The sequence below is a fragment of the Condylura cristata genome, unplaced genomic scaffold (genome assembly GCF_000260355.1).
Source record: "Condylura cristata isolate star-nosed mole 26May11 unplaced genomic scaffold, ConCri1.0 scaffold00002, whole genome shotgun sequence".
NCBI lineage: Eukaryota > Metazoa > Chordata > Mammalia > Eulipotyphla > Talpidae > Condylura > Condylura cristata.
In genome coordinates, this window is record NW_004567103.1 from 59850848 (window position 1) to 59867129 (window position 16282).

The window sequence follows — 16282 nt, forward strand, 5'->3', positions numbered from 1 at the left end:
ATTGAGTTAGTCTTAAAAGGGCAGATGTTACTTCCTTATTTTCTATAACGATTTTTCCAGTCTCACTAAGTTGGTTCCCAAGTCATGACTTGTCTGTTCCCCTCTCTAATTCCACTTCTTATTTATATCTTTTTCCTCATTCAGTTCATACAATCTTGCCAGTTTCTGCCCCTGCCATTTACTGTTCACTGATAGACTTGCTATTGTCAGCATCTGTTGTATCTCTTTTCTAAAAAATATGGAAAGAGATACTGTTGTATACCACAAAAAGCTGAGATCAGCTCTAACTCTGAAACTTCTGACATAGAGATGTACACTTTTATTTATTATAATAGTTTATTTTTACATCATTTCATGCCTTTTTCCAGCTCAGCTGTAATCCTGGTGGACTTCCCATCACCGAGTCACCTGTATGCCATCACCGTAGTCCCTGCACTTCCCCGCTCTCAGTTTTTATCCCATTCCCCACTCCACTCCTGTAAAATATCTCTGGTATATAGTTGTTCATTATTATTTTTACCCCCCTGGTCCTTTATGTTCCTGCTATGAGTGAAACCAGCCAGTATTTTTCTCTCTCTTTCTGGCTTATTTCATTAAACATGATCCCTTCCAGTTTTATCCATGTTGCTGCAAAAGGCAGGAGTTTATCTTTTTGATCACTGAGTAATATTCCATTGCATATATGTACCACATCTTTTTTACTTTTGGGCATTTGGGTTGAGTCCATATCTTTCCTATTGTAAGTAAAGCAGCAATAAACATGGGGGTGCAGGTGTCTTTTTTTGACTCAGTGTTTTTGTGTCTTTTGGGTAGATACCTAGGAATGGGATTGCTGGGTCATATGGAAGCTCCATTTTTAGCAGTTTGAGGAATTTCCAGTTTTCCATAGTGATTGTACTAGTTTGCATTCCCACCACATCCTCGCCAACATTTGTTGTTGCTAGTTGTTTTAAGATGTACCATTGTACTGGTGTGAGGTGGTAGAGATATACACTTTTATTTTAAGATTTAAAAAAAAATTATATTTATTTTAAAGATTTATTTATGCACACAGAACTGGGGTACAGGCCAGAGGTTGCAGGGGTGGTGAGAGGATTCACTAGAGACAGAGTGGGGAGCAGAACAGGCAGACTGACGAAGTACAGTGTTGAGGGGGAGCAGCTGGCAGGTCAGGAGAGGTCTGCTGCACCATGTGGATCACCTCCAGGGCAGGGATCGAACTCATGTTGTATTGGCTTTTAGCTTCTTAGTGCTGTGCTTTAACCTGCTGTGCCACCAGTGAGGGCCAGATTTATTTTTTATTTATTATACAAGAGCAGGGGTGTAGGCCAGAGGTGCAAGGGGTGGAACAGTCACCAGAGACAGAGTGGGGAATAGAACACGTGGATTGACTAAAATGCACTCCTGAGAGGAGCAACTGGTGAAACAGGAGAGGTCTGCTGTGCCTTGTGGGTTGGCGATTTGGTGGGGGATCGAATTGGTGATCCAGTGGTTGCAGAAAGCTGCATAGTGCTGAGACTTAACCCCTTGCACCACCAGTGAGGCCCCTATACTTTTATTTTAAAAGGATACTTTTCCAAGTGAAATTTGAATGGGTGTATTGCTCTCTGTCTTTGGCTGTGTGGAAAAACTTGACAGGTAAATTGGGGGTTTTGGTCATGGCTTCCTTTGCTCTAGGGAAGTTTTATAAGAAACTAATATAAAGACAGTACTTTTAGTAATGTAAATTTACTTTGTAAATTCAAACTTACAGCATGTACATATGTATTAAGTCAACTGGAATACCTTGAGTTTATTATATTCCATATAACACTGAAAATCAAAAGATTTTTTTTGGTTATGGATAAGAGTATCTTGAACAGTTTTTTCCTGTAACTTATTTTGCTTCATGGTGCCAAAAATCCTCATACCTTTAGAGAGATACAAATTTTAATAACATAACATAAACTCTGATTCTTACCTTTTAACTATGTCAAGAGCTAATATTTTGCCACACTTTTAATCTGTTTTCAAAGAAAACATTCAAATACAATTGAAATTCTCTGCTATATATAGGAACAACCTGAGTGTGTTCTTTCCCAAATGACATAGACAGTATAGTCTACAGTATTCTCTCCAAAATGACATAGACAGTATTTACATTATATATACTATATATACTACATGCAGAAATATACTCTATGTATTTTCTTAAAGATTTATTTATGCATAAAAGAACTGGGGTACATGCCAGAGGTGTGGTGGTGAGAGGATTCATCAGAGATAAAGTGATAAGCAGAACAGGTAGACAGACTGAAATACACTGCTGACGGGAGCAGCAGGCAGGTCAGGAGAGATCTACCATGCCATGTGTGTTACCTCCTTGGCTGGGGAGCAAACTATGGCTGCAGTTGCTTCAGCTAGTTTCATAGTGCTGTACTTTAACCCATTTCACCAGCAGGGAAGGGCCACAAATATGCTCTTTGTATATTTGTGTGTTTTTTAAACTTAATAAAAATAGGTCATATGTAACTTACTATTCAGCATTTTTTGTTAATGTAATTTATAATTTATGGTGTTATTTGTAGCTCTGGCTCATTTTTAACAGCTATATAATACTCCATTTTATGAAAATACCACATGAATTCTTCTATTAATGAAAAGGAAGTTTTCCTGTTTTTTGCTATTTCCAACAACCAGTACTGCAGAGAAAGTTCTTTTCTTTGTTTTTCTTATTCACTAGTGATCATATTTTGAAGGGACTTCCTTATTACATGTGTATATAGTGCAGAGTTGCAAAGTATTAGATGGTGCAAAATTGTACTTCCAGCTGTTTGTGGGTGATCTTACTTCCATTAACAGGAGAAGTAAAATGCCCTTTGTTACACATCCTCACTAACACTAGGTATTGCCTGACTTTAACTTTATGTAGCATGATGGGTGTGAAATAGTATTGTTTTCACTACCACTTCATTGCCAATGATATTGAACATCTTTAATATATTTCTTCTTCATCCTGTTTTCTTTTTCTATAAATTGCCTGCTTATTACTTTGACTTATTATTCTACTGGGTTATTTTTCCATACTGATTTTTGTAGTTCTATATATATTTTCTATTCTTACTTTCATTATGTGAGTTGCAGACATGTATACCAGTTTGTTGCTTGTGTTCTGAACCTTTTTTGCTAAGAAAGTTAAATTTCAATTTAGTGATATTATCTCTTTCCCTTGATTTTATTCTTGTTTCAGAAAAACTTTATTCTGACATAAGGATCTTCTTGTATTTTCTTCTGAAAGTTTTATTCAATTTTTTAATTTTACAGCTTGGTCTTTAATCCAGCTAGACTTGATTTTTTTGTATACGGTCTGCAGAGGGATTTGATGGAATAATTACTTGACATTAGCATATCAGGATCTAATCATACTGATTGAATGGTGTGTCCTTTCCCCACTGTGTTGGAATGCTTGTTCCCACACAGTACATTTCCTTAGTGTACTAGGGCTGTTTCTGTGCTTTCTGTTCCCTACTGTTTTCCTTATTCTGTACCAATATCACATTCACTGTTTTTTATGTAGGTACTAGGAAAAGTTCCCTGTCTCGTTTTTATTCATTCTGATAGTTCTTAGCTGTTTTTGACCGTGTTTTTGTATTTCGGTTTATGATCAGATTGATTAAAACCCAAGAGGGGATTTCATTTCAGGCACTTTTAGAATTTAAGTGAAAGGACATTATAATTTATATTTTGTTTTATATCATATGTTGATAATTAAAAATACACATTTTAGTCCTTGATAGTAACATTTTACTCTAAGTTTACTTAGATCATATTTTGAAAGTAAAATAAAAGGTGATTTTTACACAAGTGACTATATAACATACTGTAGCAGTAGACTAAGGTAGATACTCTCTAGCACTGCTTTGTTTGTTTAAATGAAAGGACCTCAGAAATGTTCCAGGTATTGAGTGGAGAAACCTTGTTTACAGGTATGTTGTATCAAACTCATGTAGTTTCTGTCACCCAGATACTAAAATGAAACATAGACAATTCATTTCTTTATCAACTTATTTCCCCCCCTGCTTGGTTGCCCTGGACACCCAAATCTCACTGACCAACTCTCTCCTCATAGAGTTCACTTTGTCTGCATTAAAGTTTTTAAGTGTCTCTGCTCACAGTCTTTTTGTATCAAATGTCAACCAATCAGCAAGATTTCCAGATCTCCTTCATGAGACTACTGTTTCTAGAAACCTGAGACATTTTGGTATTTCCCATTCTTTTCACTTGTACTTTCCCTTTTTTAGGACTGAGTTTCACATTGGCTTATTGACATTTCTTTTGAAAAAATATTGCTTCCAAATGTGGAATGAACCCAACTGCCCAAAAATAGATGAATGGATCAAGATGTGGTACATACACACAATGGTATGTAATCAGAAAAGATAAACTCTTGCCATTTGTGGCAACATGATGGAGATGAAAGGGATCATGCTTAGTGAAATAAGCCAGAAAGAAAAAGAAAAAATATTGGATGGTTTCACGCATAGCAGGAGTGTAAGGGATCAGGAAAAAAAGAGTAATTGTAATAAAGTAAAGATTAACATCAGGGCCCTCCCCGGTGGTGTAGCAGGTAAACACAGCACTGCAAGCTAGCTGCAGTCACTTCAGTGCAAGTTCGATCCCTGGCCCCAGGTGACCTACGTGGCAGTGTACTTCGTCATTCTACCTGTTCTGCTCCCCACTCTGTCTCTGGTGAATCCTCTCACCGCTCCTGCACCTCTGGCTTGTACCCCAGTTCTGTAAGCATAAATAAATAAATCTTAAAAAAAAATTAGAAAACATCAACTAACAACTATAAACTAGAGACATTCTTTGGGAGAGGAGAGGGGAACAGAATCAAAACTGGAGTGGCAAGAGCACATGGCACTGGTGATGGCACATAGGTGAAGTGGTGGGAAATCCACAGCATTACAACTGAGATGAAAAAATATACAAAGTGAAGAAAGATGTAAAATATATATTTATAATATATATCTATATATGTAACATATATAGAATAATATATACAGAGAGAATAAAAAAGAAATCAAGAAGGTAACAACAAATGTATAAGCAATATTCTTATGAATGCAGTATTTCTCCTTATGTCTAACAAAGCCAAAAACATAAAAAGCTAAAAAAATACTGCTTCCATCTTTTACACTACTCTTGACATTATTGTTTTAATGGACTTAAAACTGCATATGCTAAAAATATATTTACTTTTCTGTTAGTAGGATACCCTAAGGAACATTTATATTTCTTTACCTCTGAGACCTGTTTGCTACAGCTATAACTATTCCATATAAGGAGGACTTTTCTTTTGTCCTTCATTTAAGGATTGTTGAGAATTAAAGATCCTGGGTAGTAGTTACAGTTCTGACTGACTTTTCATGCAGCCTCAGATGTTGTATGTAATAGGTTTCCAGTACAAAAAAAGCATTGAAATGATGAATTTAAAGTATTGTGTACAATGTTCCTATTAGTATAATTTCTAAATGATAGTAACATAGGATAAAAAATTTGTTCACTTGTGAAAGTTATTGTAACTGTAAACTGTTGCATTGGACAACACAAAACTGATAAAAAGATAGGAGTTATGGAGCAACTACATAATGTAGGATGTTGCCCACGAGGAAGAGCCTGGCCTTTTTATTGGTAAACTAATTATACAGCATTAATCGTATGAGGAAATAGAAAAGGAAAGAGAGAATTAGAAGAAGCCGGTGGAAAGGTAGAAATCTACTTCTCATCTGCTGATAGCTTGCTATATAGAACAAGCCCTGACTCCCCAATCAGGATTTTAATCTTATCAGTAAGGCAGTCCACTGAGTAACTTCTGGGGTCCTTTGTTATACATCAGTTAATGGCTCCCCAGGCGTTTCTGGTCAGACCTCCTGATAAGTTTAAGTCAGATGTAAGTTTATGCATCCATCTTCAGCCCCCTGGGTGTTCCTGGTCATACCTCATGATGCATGCCCTTCCCAGGGTGATCCAGCTTTAAGTTCTTGATTTGAAAATTACCTTGAGGGTTTAGCTCTTATGAGCGGACAGTTCTGACCTTACTTTAGGAATACAGAACTGTAGGTAACAAAATGGAGGCTGCATAGGCCTCTTAGAATAAGCAGACCCACCTATCTCCCCTTTTTACTTATCCCCCCTTTTTAATTACAGAGAAGAAAGGTGGGAGGAAGGAGAAAAAAGGGGAGGTCTAAGTAGGTGATAGGCTAGGTGAAGAGTTGTCAATAAACCTCACATTTTACATGTTTCCATTTGCAGCCTGAGAATTGTGACTCAGAATTTCAGTTCACTTGAACTAAAAATGACTATTATTATCTAGAGCATTGTCATTGTTTTCAGATGTGTGATAAATTATTTTAATATTTACTTCTAACAGCTCTACTTAAAGAAAACTATCTATGTATTTTTGGCTTTCCTAGTAGTAGTAAGCACTTGAGATGGAAGGCTGAAGGGTAAGAACTTCCTAATTTCCTTATTAAACTGCACTTAATACTGAATAGTATTTTATGTATTAGTATTATGTAGTATAGGGATTGACACTAAGTATCCTGCTCTTGGAAACTATTGACATTCTGAGTGGATGCATACTTACTTTAACTCCTGTTCAATTTCATGTCAAATTTGTCTATGCATGGTCATGAAGATTTAAGAATCTTAGGCATTCTAATGTTACTTCATAGTGATTTCAGTTAAGCATTCTCTGAATACTATTCACATTGGACACTTTTAAATATATTCACATTTTTGTAACTCCTCTTTTACTCACAGCTGCCATTTTGCAGATGAGAACATTGATTCAGATTTGAGTCAGAACTAAAGTAAACTACCTAACCTGATATAAGGTAGTCACTTTCAGAACTGGATGTAGAGAAGGCGGTTCTTCACGTTTAATGGGTGGATGTGTACTTAAAATATGCATACAGAATATGCGTCATGGTGGCCTCAGTCTGTAGAATCATGATCAATCCTCTGATCAGCCTAACTGCTTTTTAAGCATCCCCTCTGTGGCTTTTGGGCATGTTAATGGCAACTTTGGAGACTCATTTTTAATTTTTCCCAGCCCTCAATACCTTATACATGAAACTTCCTGATAGATTTGTTACAGTAGCAATTGTACTTACTGAATTTATTTCTCTGCTCTGTTTCCTGATGTATTTGTAGAAATGAGCATGTCCATTTTGTGAAGTTCGGAAGGGGGGGTATTGCTCTTCCATAGCAGGATTACATATGGCACCTGGGAAGTATCAGCTAAGAAGAAAGTAAACTTGCAGGAATATAAAGACTGACTCCAGACATTTTTATCTTTTTTAATAAATCGTTTGTCATATTAAAAGGCAATAAGGTAATTTTGATGTTTTTTTTTTAAAGATTTATTTATTTATTCATACAGAACTGGGGGTACAGGCCAGAGATGCGGAGGGTGAGCAGATTCACCAGGGACAGAGTGGGGAGCAGAACAGGCAGATCGACGAAGTACACTGCTGAGGGGAGCAGCGGGCGGGTCAGGAGAGGTCTGCCACACCATGTGGTCACCTCCAGGGCAGGTGGGAATCGAACTCATACGGAAGTGGCTTAAGCTTCTTAGTGCTGTGCTTTAACCCGCTGCGCCACCCGGGAGGGCCAGTTTTGATGTTTTTTCCCTCTTCTTTCTGTCTCCCCCTTGTCCAAAATTCGTTGATGGTGACAGAAATAAAGAGTGGCAATCATTGTTCAGTATTCCAACAGACAAGATGCTCTTAATAGTATATTGTTATTATTAGGTAATTGGAGTTAATCAAGGCATTCTTCCTGGCCTTTTCCTTCTAAACAAGAGTTGAGCTTGTCCTGTTTAGTATGTTTAAATGTTCATAATTGAAAAACTACAAATTAACTTGTACAAAATAATCTTTTGTCTCTGTTCTTCATATTTGGTAAGTTGACTTTTCTTCATTTAGTTTCTTCACTCTTCAGTACACTGTTAAGCCCATTCAGTGAATTTTTCACATGTGATAACACTTTTCAGTTCTAGAAATCCCATTTTTACAGTATCCATTTCTCCACTGCTTTAAATTCTTAAAAAATATTTAATACCTGTTTTAAGGTACCTTTTTGCTAATTATAACATGTGATGTATTTTTTTTTAATTGACCCTTTTTAAAAATTTATTTACACATACAGAACTGGGGCACAGGCCAGAGGTGCAGGGGCAGTGAGAAGATTCACCGAAGTCAGAGTGGGGAGCAGAACAGGCTGATTGATGAAATATACTGCTGAGGGGAGCAGCGGGTAAGACAGGAGAGGTCTGCAGTGCCATGTGGATCACCTCCAGGGCCGGGGATCGAGCTCACACTGAAGTAGCCACCGCCAGCTTCACAGTTCTGTGCTTTAATCTTTTGGGTCACCAGGGAGAGCCCCATGTTACTTGTTTTTATTGATTACTTTTATCTTGATTGTAGAGCACTTTCTGTACATCTAGCAATTTTCTATTATTTGTATTATATATTTATAGATAGTGCTATGGTTATTTGTAAGGAGGCTAGATTATATTGCAGTGTTGAGTTTTCTGTTTCCCATATTGTGCCCAGTATTATTGGAATACCTTTTACTGTTTTGTCAGACTTGGTTTTTTTTTTTAATGAGGTAGGCCTATTTTGATATTGAACTAATAGGGATTGTTTACTTCTAAGGTGTGGTCTTTTAGGGCCTTCAACTGAATATATGAAATGTTTTCTCCTGCTGGTTCGTTAGTCTACTCATGCTTCCATAGCAAAATACCATGCGCTAGTTAGATTAAGCAGTAGAACTTTTATTTCTTTGGTTCTGGAGATTGGAACTCTTTAAGTTCAAGGTAACAGCAGGGTTGCTGTCTGGTGAGAGCTTTCTGCAGATGACTGTCTTCACTGTGTGCTCACATGACCTTTTCCTTGTGTTTGTGGGGAGGCAGGGAATACTCTGTTGGAACAGCGCCCCATCCTTATGACCTCATTTAACCTGATTTAATCTTTAGAGTCCCAGTCTCCACATATGACTACACTGGAGTGGGGGCATAAGACGTCAAATGTGAATTTTGTGAGGACACACATTCAGCCCACAAAAAAAGGTAGAAACTCCAAAGACTCCCAGCACTGAACAACCTTTCTGGTCCACAGTGGGTAATCTCTTCCAGAACTCAGAGAGTTTCTCATGTATATATAACTTAGCTTTTGCCCAGCAAAGGTTCACGGAAAGTCTCTCCTCCAAAATTTTGTCTCCCAGCTACTCTGTTTATTCTTCTGTGAGTTGGGAAAGGAAAATGTTCCCAGGCAGAAAACTGGGGCCATTCTAAAAGTTCATTTCACAGTAAGTCCTCCTGTTAAAAGATCTCAGGCCTGCACTGTGGGTTTTCTGAACACAGTTACCTCATGTTTTGGCCTGTTTTTTTACTTGGTCTTAGTAGGTGAGTATATGGTATCAAATATCTATCATGGTTGAAAGCTGATCAGTCATTAGTTTTTATTTCCAAATATAGTAGGGGATTTAAAGATCCCTGTGAGTGTTCTTTTACAGTTTTTTTTTTTATTACTTATAAGGTGTATTTTATTCAAAGTTTTATGGATAGATCTGAGTTCTTTTTAAAAGCTGTATATTGAACATAATGGATTGTGTAGCAGGGGAACTTTTTTGTTCCTTGTAGGTATTGATGGACTGATTCTTTATGATATTGTTAAATCTTCCTGAAATATTTCACTGTTATTTGAGTCTCTCTGTATACAGTAATCAAAGCCTGGTGATGAAATGTTATGACTTACATCCACCAAAACCTTGGAAATTTAGCACTTAGGCCCTAGGAGGGCTCTCTGGATTTTCTCCCCTCATGCATTTGACACAGAATAATGTGCGATATGGCCACAATACTCAGCAAAGTGACATGCTATAGAAAGTGGGTCCTTAATTATAACATTTAAAATTTTTCCAGGAGTTTAAAATACTCCTAAGTATATGATTAAATAGTTACTTAGTTCACTTGAAAAATGAAATCCTTTTTGGCAGCCTATTATAAAGTCTTCAGGTTTTATATTTTTTAAATGAGTACTATGAGTCCTATATTTGTAGAATGTAAACTGCGTGAGTATTTAAATTGGTATTTTTCTGTTTTCTATAAAAATTAAATCAAATAAAAAATTCTATTTAGATATTCTTGAAGTTGTTGGGGGCCCCTGGGAGTATTGAAATCCCATTCAATTTCATACCACATGAGTAAAATAATAGTGAAAAATAATTAAAATTTGAATTTTAACAGAAATAAGTTATTAGAGGTTCAGAATCAGACTCAGCTATGTGTATGTTTGTATTTATGCACTTGCATATGGACAATGCCAATTTTTCAGCTCAAAGAAGAAAAGATAGGTTCATAAATGATGGAAATATTGATAATTTATAAAAATATTTTTCTAGTCCTGGCTCATACTATATTCCAAATGATATTTCAGAAGAGAGTAATAGTTTAGTTGTAAAAGAGAAATGATGTATATGAATCTTCAGGTATTTCTAAACTGTTCTAAATGGTACTATTTTTTTTTAAAGATTTATTTATTTGTGCATACAGAGCTGGGGTACAGGCCAGAGGGTCAGGGATGGTGAGAGGCTTCACCAGAGACAGAATGGGGAGCAGAACAGGCAGATCGACGAAGTACACTGCTGAGGGGAGCAGCGGGCGGGTCAGGAGAGGTCTGCCGTGCCATGTGGTCACCTCCGAGGCAGGCGGGAATCGAATTGATGTGGAAGTGGTTTTAGCTTCTCAGTGCTGTGCTTTAACCTGCTGTGCCACCAGGGAGGGCCCTAAATGATACTATTTTTAAGAAATCATTGATAACTCTGTATAGCAAAAACCAAACTCATTAGTAAACAAAGAGAAAAGCTAAGTATGAAGCTAGCAAGTTGTAACATAACGTGACTTGCTTTTAGAATCAAGATAAAAAGTTCTTCACCTATCTATAGCTATTCAAGAAGTCTTGTGCCTACCTCTTGAGGCATCCCCTTTCCTACTCACCCTGTTTCCTGGTGAAGACTCCCAAAGGTATTGCTGGTCTAGAAACAATAGCATTGTGGTCTCAGGGAAGTTTGTGAAAAGTTCTAGACCAGCAAGTCTCACTTCTGATCAAATATTCACGGGGCTGCAAAAGATCAAGCCTCACCAGTAATGCTATGTGGCAACAAAACAGCAGCAATAGTGGGATTAAGAGGTTTCAGTTCTCTGGTTATTTATGAAAAAGGAACAGCAATACCTTTGGGAGTCTTCACCAGGAAACAGAATCAGTACACACAGTGGGTGTTTCAGGGTATTAAGATATGGAGGAGCAACCAACATCATTCATTCATGCAGTGAACAAATATTTACAGAACACCCACTGTGTGTCCCAGATATTATTCTCTGTAGTAATAGTATCTGGCAAGAATAAAAAGTTCCTGCCATAATGGAACTTACATTTATTCTGTAGGTTAAGGGGAGGGAAAAGGGTGGTGTCAGAGACTGATGAATAGACATGAGAAACTATTTATTCTATGAAGCATCTGTAGAAGGGCCTGTGTATAAAATCCTTATCTCTTAAAATGACTTTATAATTATTCTGTGGGGGGGGTCCTCAATATGAATGATACCATATGTGTATAATAGGAGAGGTTGAGTATTTGATGTATACTTGTCTCTCTAGCTTGCATAGGCACTTGTAGTGGTTCTGTATATAATAATACATCATACAGCAATTTTAAAAAATGGCACAGATGTGTGCTTATGACCACAGATGATAACAATAAGTGGAAATGCAGGTTAGGGAGTGATTCATATAGTATGATCACATTATTGTTGGAACTTCTTTACCTCTAAGGTTTCTTTGCTGTGACTGGAGTTTAATTAAATGTCATCTGAGTCTGCATATGGTTCTTTATTCATTCAGTCCCTTTGTAATACGGCGTTTGATTGGTAAACTTGAAAGTACTTGACCCAGCTAATAGACATCAACCATGTAGAAACAAACTCGTCTTTTCACAGCTACTGACTGATTTATCACCATCTTCTCCATGGAATAAGTTGTAAGGAGCTTATTTCTGCAGTTAGACTAGTGCTAAGGCAGTCCACCTCTGGAATTCACTGTTAGTGAGTTCATTTTTCAGTATACCTAGAGCCTTAATTAATAATAACCCATGTTTTGTTTTATTCCTCAACTTGTTTATAACTTCTGGAGGGGAAGAGTTACCAGTTTCGAGGTGTTTTTGGATAGCTTCTACCTTTTTTTTTTTTTAAATTCATATATACACATATTTTTTACAGTATATCTTTTTATTTTCCTTGTACATATATAGGGAAAAGTCGAGAAATATACATCATAGTTTAATAGGTTGTCAGATGTAGTTTTTTTTCATTTGTACTTTTTAGTTCACTGAATTTACTAGAAATGTTATTAAGAAGTAGTTAAGCATTTTAGACCTCTAAAAGCAATGTAGCTTAGTTTCACTTTCTTTTTAGAGAATTAACCATCTTTGTACAAGGAAAAAAGCTAGGCTTGATGTTTCTATTTATGTGGTTCTTAAATCTAGAATGTTGAATAGGAAATTTAAAATCTCTGGTTTGTTATTTTACCATGTCAAAATAATTGTTTTCTACCCATAAATAGTATTGGGTATAGGTAATTCCTATTATTCTTCCTGCTTATCAGCGATAAACTTATTTGTATAAGCACTCAGATTTGACTGAAATTATAGAATTTACTTATTAAAAGGGGGAAATGATAAAAGAAAATTGTAAAGTGGTAATTTTTGTATCCATACCTCTCTGTCATAGCAGTGTCTCTAGACATTGAAATTTTGTAAAACTAATAGAACCTCATAATTTGTTCATACTCTGATCATGATTTTTTTTTAAGTTTTTTTTTTTTTAATGGCTGGGGTGGGGGGTGCACTAGACTTTGATGGGAACCCTATGGGGATTACAACTGAGATGGAAAAAGGTACAAAATGATGTAAAAATAAACTATCATTTTAAAAAAGTTTGTTTTTTTTTTTTAATTTTTTTATTGGTCATGAAGTCAGAGCCCTAAAAGATACTAAAAATAAAGAAAAAAAATTCTGGATAACCAGCATACAATTTAATGACCAAAATTGTTTGATGTTTGTTACTCTCATGTATAGGTTATATTTTTACTACATATATTGATGTTTGTTACTCTCATGTATAGGTTATATTTTTACTACATATATATGTATTCCTAAAGAGTAGAATGTACTTTTGAATGTTTTAAAGCTCTATTTAAAACATTCGTATGTTGCATGACCTAAGAATGCACTATCCTACTTTTGAAAATTGTTTGCTAGTTCCTAAAAATATTAAACGTGGAGTTACAATACCACTCTGCAGTTCTAGTAACTGTATAACCAAGGAGATATGTAAACATATCTCCATGCAACTCATATACACAACTGTTGATAGCACCATTGCATATTTTCAAGCTAAACATTTCAAACAAATTATCCCAAATGTTCATCAAGTAATAAAGTACATGTTTGTCTACAATAAAAATAAATGAAGCCTTTATAAATGCTACAATTTGAATGAATCCTGAAAACATAATAAAAAAAGACAGTCACAAAAGACATACACTATATGATTCTATTAATATAAAAAGTCCAGAACAGGCAAATTTATGGAGGTAAAAAATAGAGGTAATGGTTGGCCAAGACTGGAAGTAAGTGGAGAGAATTGGCAGTGATGCTAATGAGTATGGATATCTTTTGGGGGGGGGGTGATGAAGACATTCCAGAATTAGATAGTGATAGCTGCACAATTATGTAACTAGCTAAAAATATTTAATTGCACTTTAAATGGGTGAATCTTACTGGTATGTGAATTATATCTCAATAAAACTGTTTAGAAAGCACACATGAATTGAATATTGTATATTTTGTTATTAGCTTTTTAAATTCAGCATAAACCAAAAAATTTTAAGATTATATATTTTCTGTACAGTTCTGTATAATTTTCACATCCCATCTTTTGTTTTCTTAATTTTTTTTTTTTTGGCTCTTAAAATCAGTGATTCAGTGAATAGTTTAACCATACTTTGTGATGCATTTTAAAGATTTCCACTGCAGATTTGGATAAGGTTATTGATAATTTGTAAATTTATTTGGTACTCATTTTTGAAGGTATGTTGTTGTACCTCAGAACATTTCCTTAATTCTGTAATTTAAAACTGAAGGAATAAAAGTATTCTCCGAGACATTTTACAGGCATGGAGTGGGGAATGGGATCAAAAATTGGGGAGGGGAGAGTACACTGGACTGTGGTGATGGCACATGGGTGATTTGGTGATGGGAACCCCATGGGGATTATAACTGAGATGGAAAAAGGCACAAAATGATGTAAAAATAAACTATTATGTTATTTTTTAAAATATATCTCTGAATTTTATTGCAGTTATTTATTTTTGGCAGGTGAAAGGTAGGAGTTCTCTGTTGTACCTTCTTGGTATTTTAATGTTAAGACTTGTCTTCATTTTTGTGTTTGTCAATATCTTGCAGAAAAAGCCACAAATGAGTACAACACGACAGAAGATTGGAGCCTAATTATGGATATATGTGACAAAGTTGGAAGCACTCCTAATGGGTAAGATGCCTTATCATGAATTGTGACTATCTGGGAGTTTAAGTACCTGTCTCTTTTTTTCCTGATGTGACTTTGAAGGAAGTGCAATTTTAATATTTACTTTCAAAGGATCAAAGTAAAGGAATCCTGATAACTGGGTTTATGGGATTAACCTTGTCCTTCAAAGAACAATTGGAAAAGAGTTAAGTTGAAAACTTGAGATGTATTAAAATGCATAATTAAAGCATTGACATAACAGGGGCATATGTTAACAGTGGATAGAGAGTGAATTTCCCTGTGACTTAGACATGTACAAGAGTCTTTTAAAATGAAGTATATAATCTACTGGAAAGCCCTTTAATCCTGAATAAGTAACATCATGATAAAAAAAAGTGAATATGAAAGTTACACAGAAGTAATTATAGTTTAGAAATTAGAGTGATGAAATGTTTTAACATTACATCTTTTGGAAGTGCATTCACATACTGAAGATTTCACATACTGAAACCTTGTAAGATAATATCTTACTAAGTTTTATTTTGTGTAGATAAGAACTTACTATCTGAAAGTTAAGCCTGTCTTGAAGAAATTAAAATATTATTTATAGAAGAAAAAAAGAAGGAAAAATGCTATTTATATATTTAGTTTTGTGTTAACTGACTTCAGGACTTGACTTTTAATTTTGGAACATGTAAACTTTTGCAACATGCTGTTTAATTTTATTGTTTAAGTTCTTTGAGTCTGAGCAAAAGATTGTATGGAAGAATTTTATACAATTTACTTCTTAAACCAAGTGCAGTTTTCAAGTTTTACTTTTAAATTTAAAGTCACTTGGTAGTGGGGTACCTTATTTTTGTAATGATTATTAATCAGGTTTACTCTGGACAATTATTTAACTGTCTTCATTTTCTCCTTAGAGCTAAAGATTGCCTAAAAGCCATAATGAAAAGGGTAAATCATAAGGTTCCTCACGTTGCCCTGCAGGCATTAACTGTAAGTAAAAGTCATGTTAGTATTTGACCCCAATTTTTTTTCTTTTTTTGGTAGCAATAGGTGTTTCTAATGACTAACGACTAAATTAACAGATACAAAAGCAAGGTGCTGTCTCACTAGTTGATACAACAAAGATGTATCTTACCAAGGTACCCAAGTCCTACTTGTATACAGATAACTTGTGTGGATGTAGTTTATTTACTTACTGTTCACTGAGTATTGAAATACAATTTTGTATCAGTGAAAAAATTGATGCAAAACATCACCCCAGTTTTTATCTAAATTTTACTAATTTAACATTGGTAAAAATGGCACATACACAATCTGTACTAATGTTGATACTGTCTTCTCACTTTCCCTGTAACTTTTGTTTTAAACTTTTGATGTTAAAGTGTAACCCTTACTGTGTTGAAAGTGTACAACCTAACAGAGAATCTCATAGTTTTGACCCCAATTTAAAATGTGTATTACAGTAAATTAATGCCTCAACACATATATTAATTTTTATTTTAATTCGTAGCTTCTTGGAGCTTGTGTGGCAAACTGTGGAAAGATATTTCATTTAGAAGTGTGCTCCCGTGACTTTGCAACAGAAGTACGTGCTGTGATAAAAAATAAGGTAAATTTTGGCCCTCCCTGGTGGCGCAGCGGGTTAAA

The 16282-nt window shown here is 35.4% G+C and overlaps 1 protein-coding gene across 2 annotated transcripts in view; it reads left to right on the forward strand.

Annotated features, from left to right (window-relative positions):
* The window catches only part of STAM2 (signal transducing adaptor molecule (SH3 domain and ITAM motif) 2), a 40493-nt gene that overhangs the window by 2704 nt on the left and 21507 nt on the right, over positions 1-16282 (forward strand). The window contains exons 2-4 of one of the 2 annotated variants that reach the window (XM_004674879.2): positions 14569-14653; positions 15550-15625; positions 16146-16244. In XM_004674879.2, the coding sequence (XP_004674936.1) occupies positions 14569-14653; positions 15550-15625; positions 16146-16244 (260 nt within the window). Of the gene's footprint in view, positions 1-14568; positions 14654-15549; positions 15626-16145; positions 16245-16282 lie in introns of those variants that run through there. The other variant, XM_012728974.1, reaches the window with a different exon arrangement.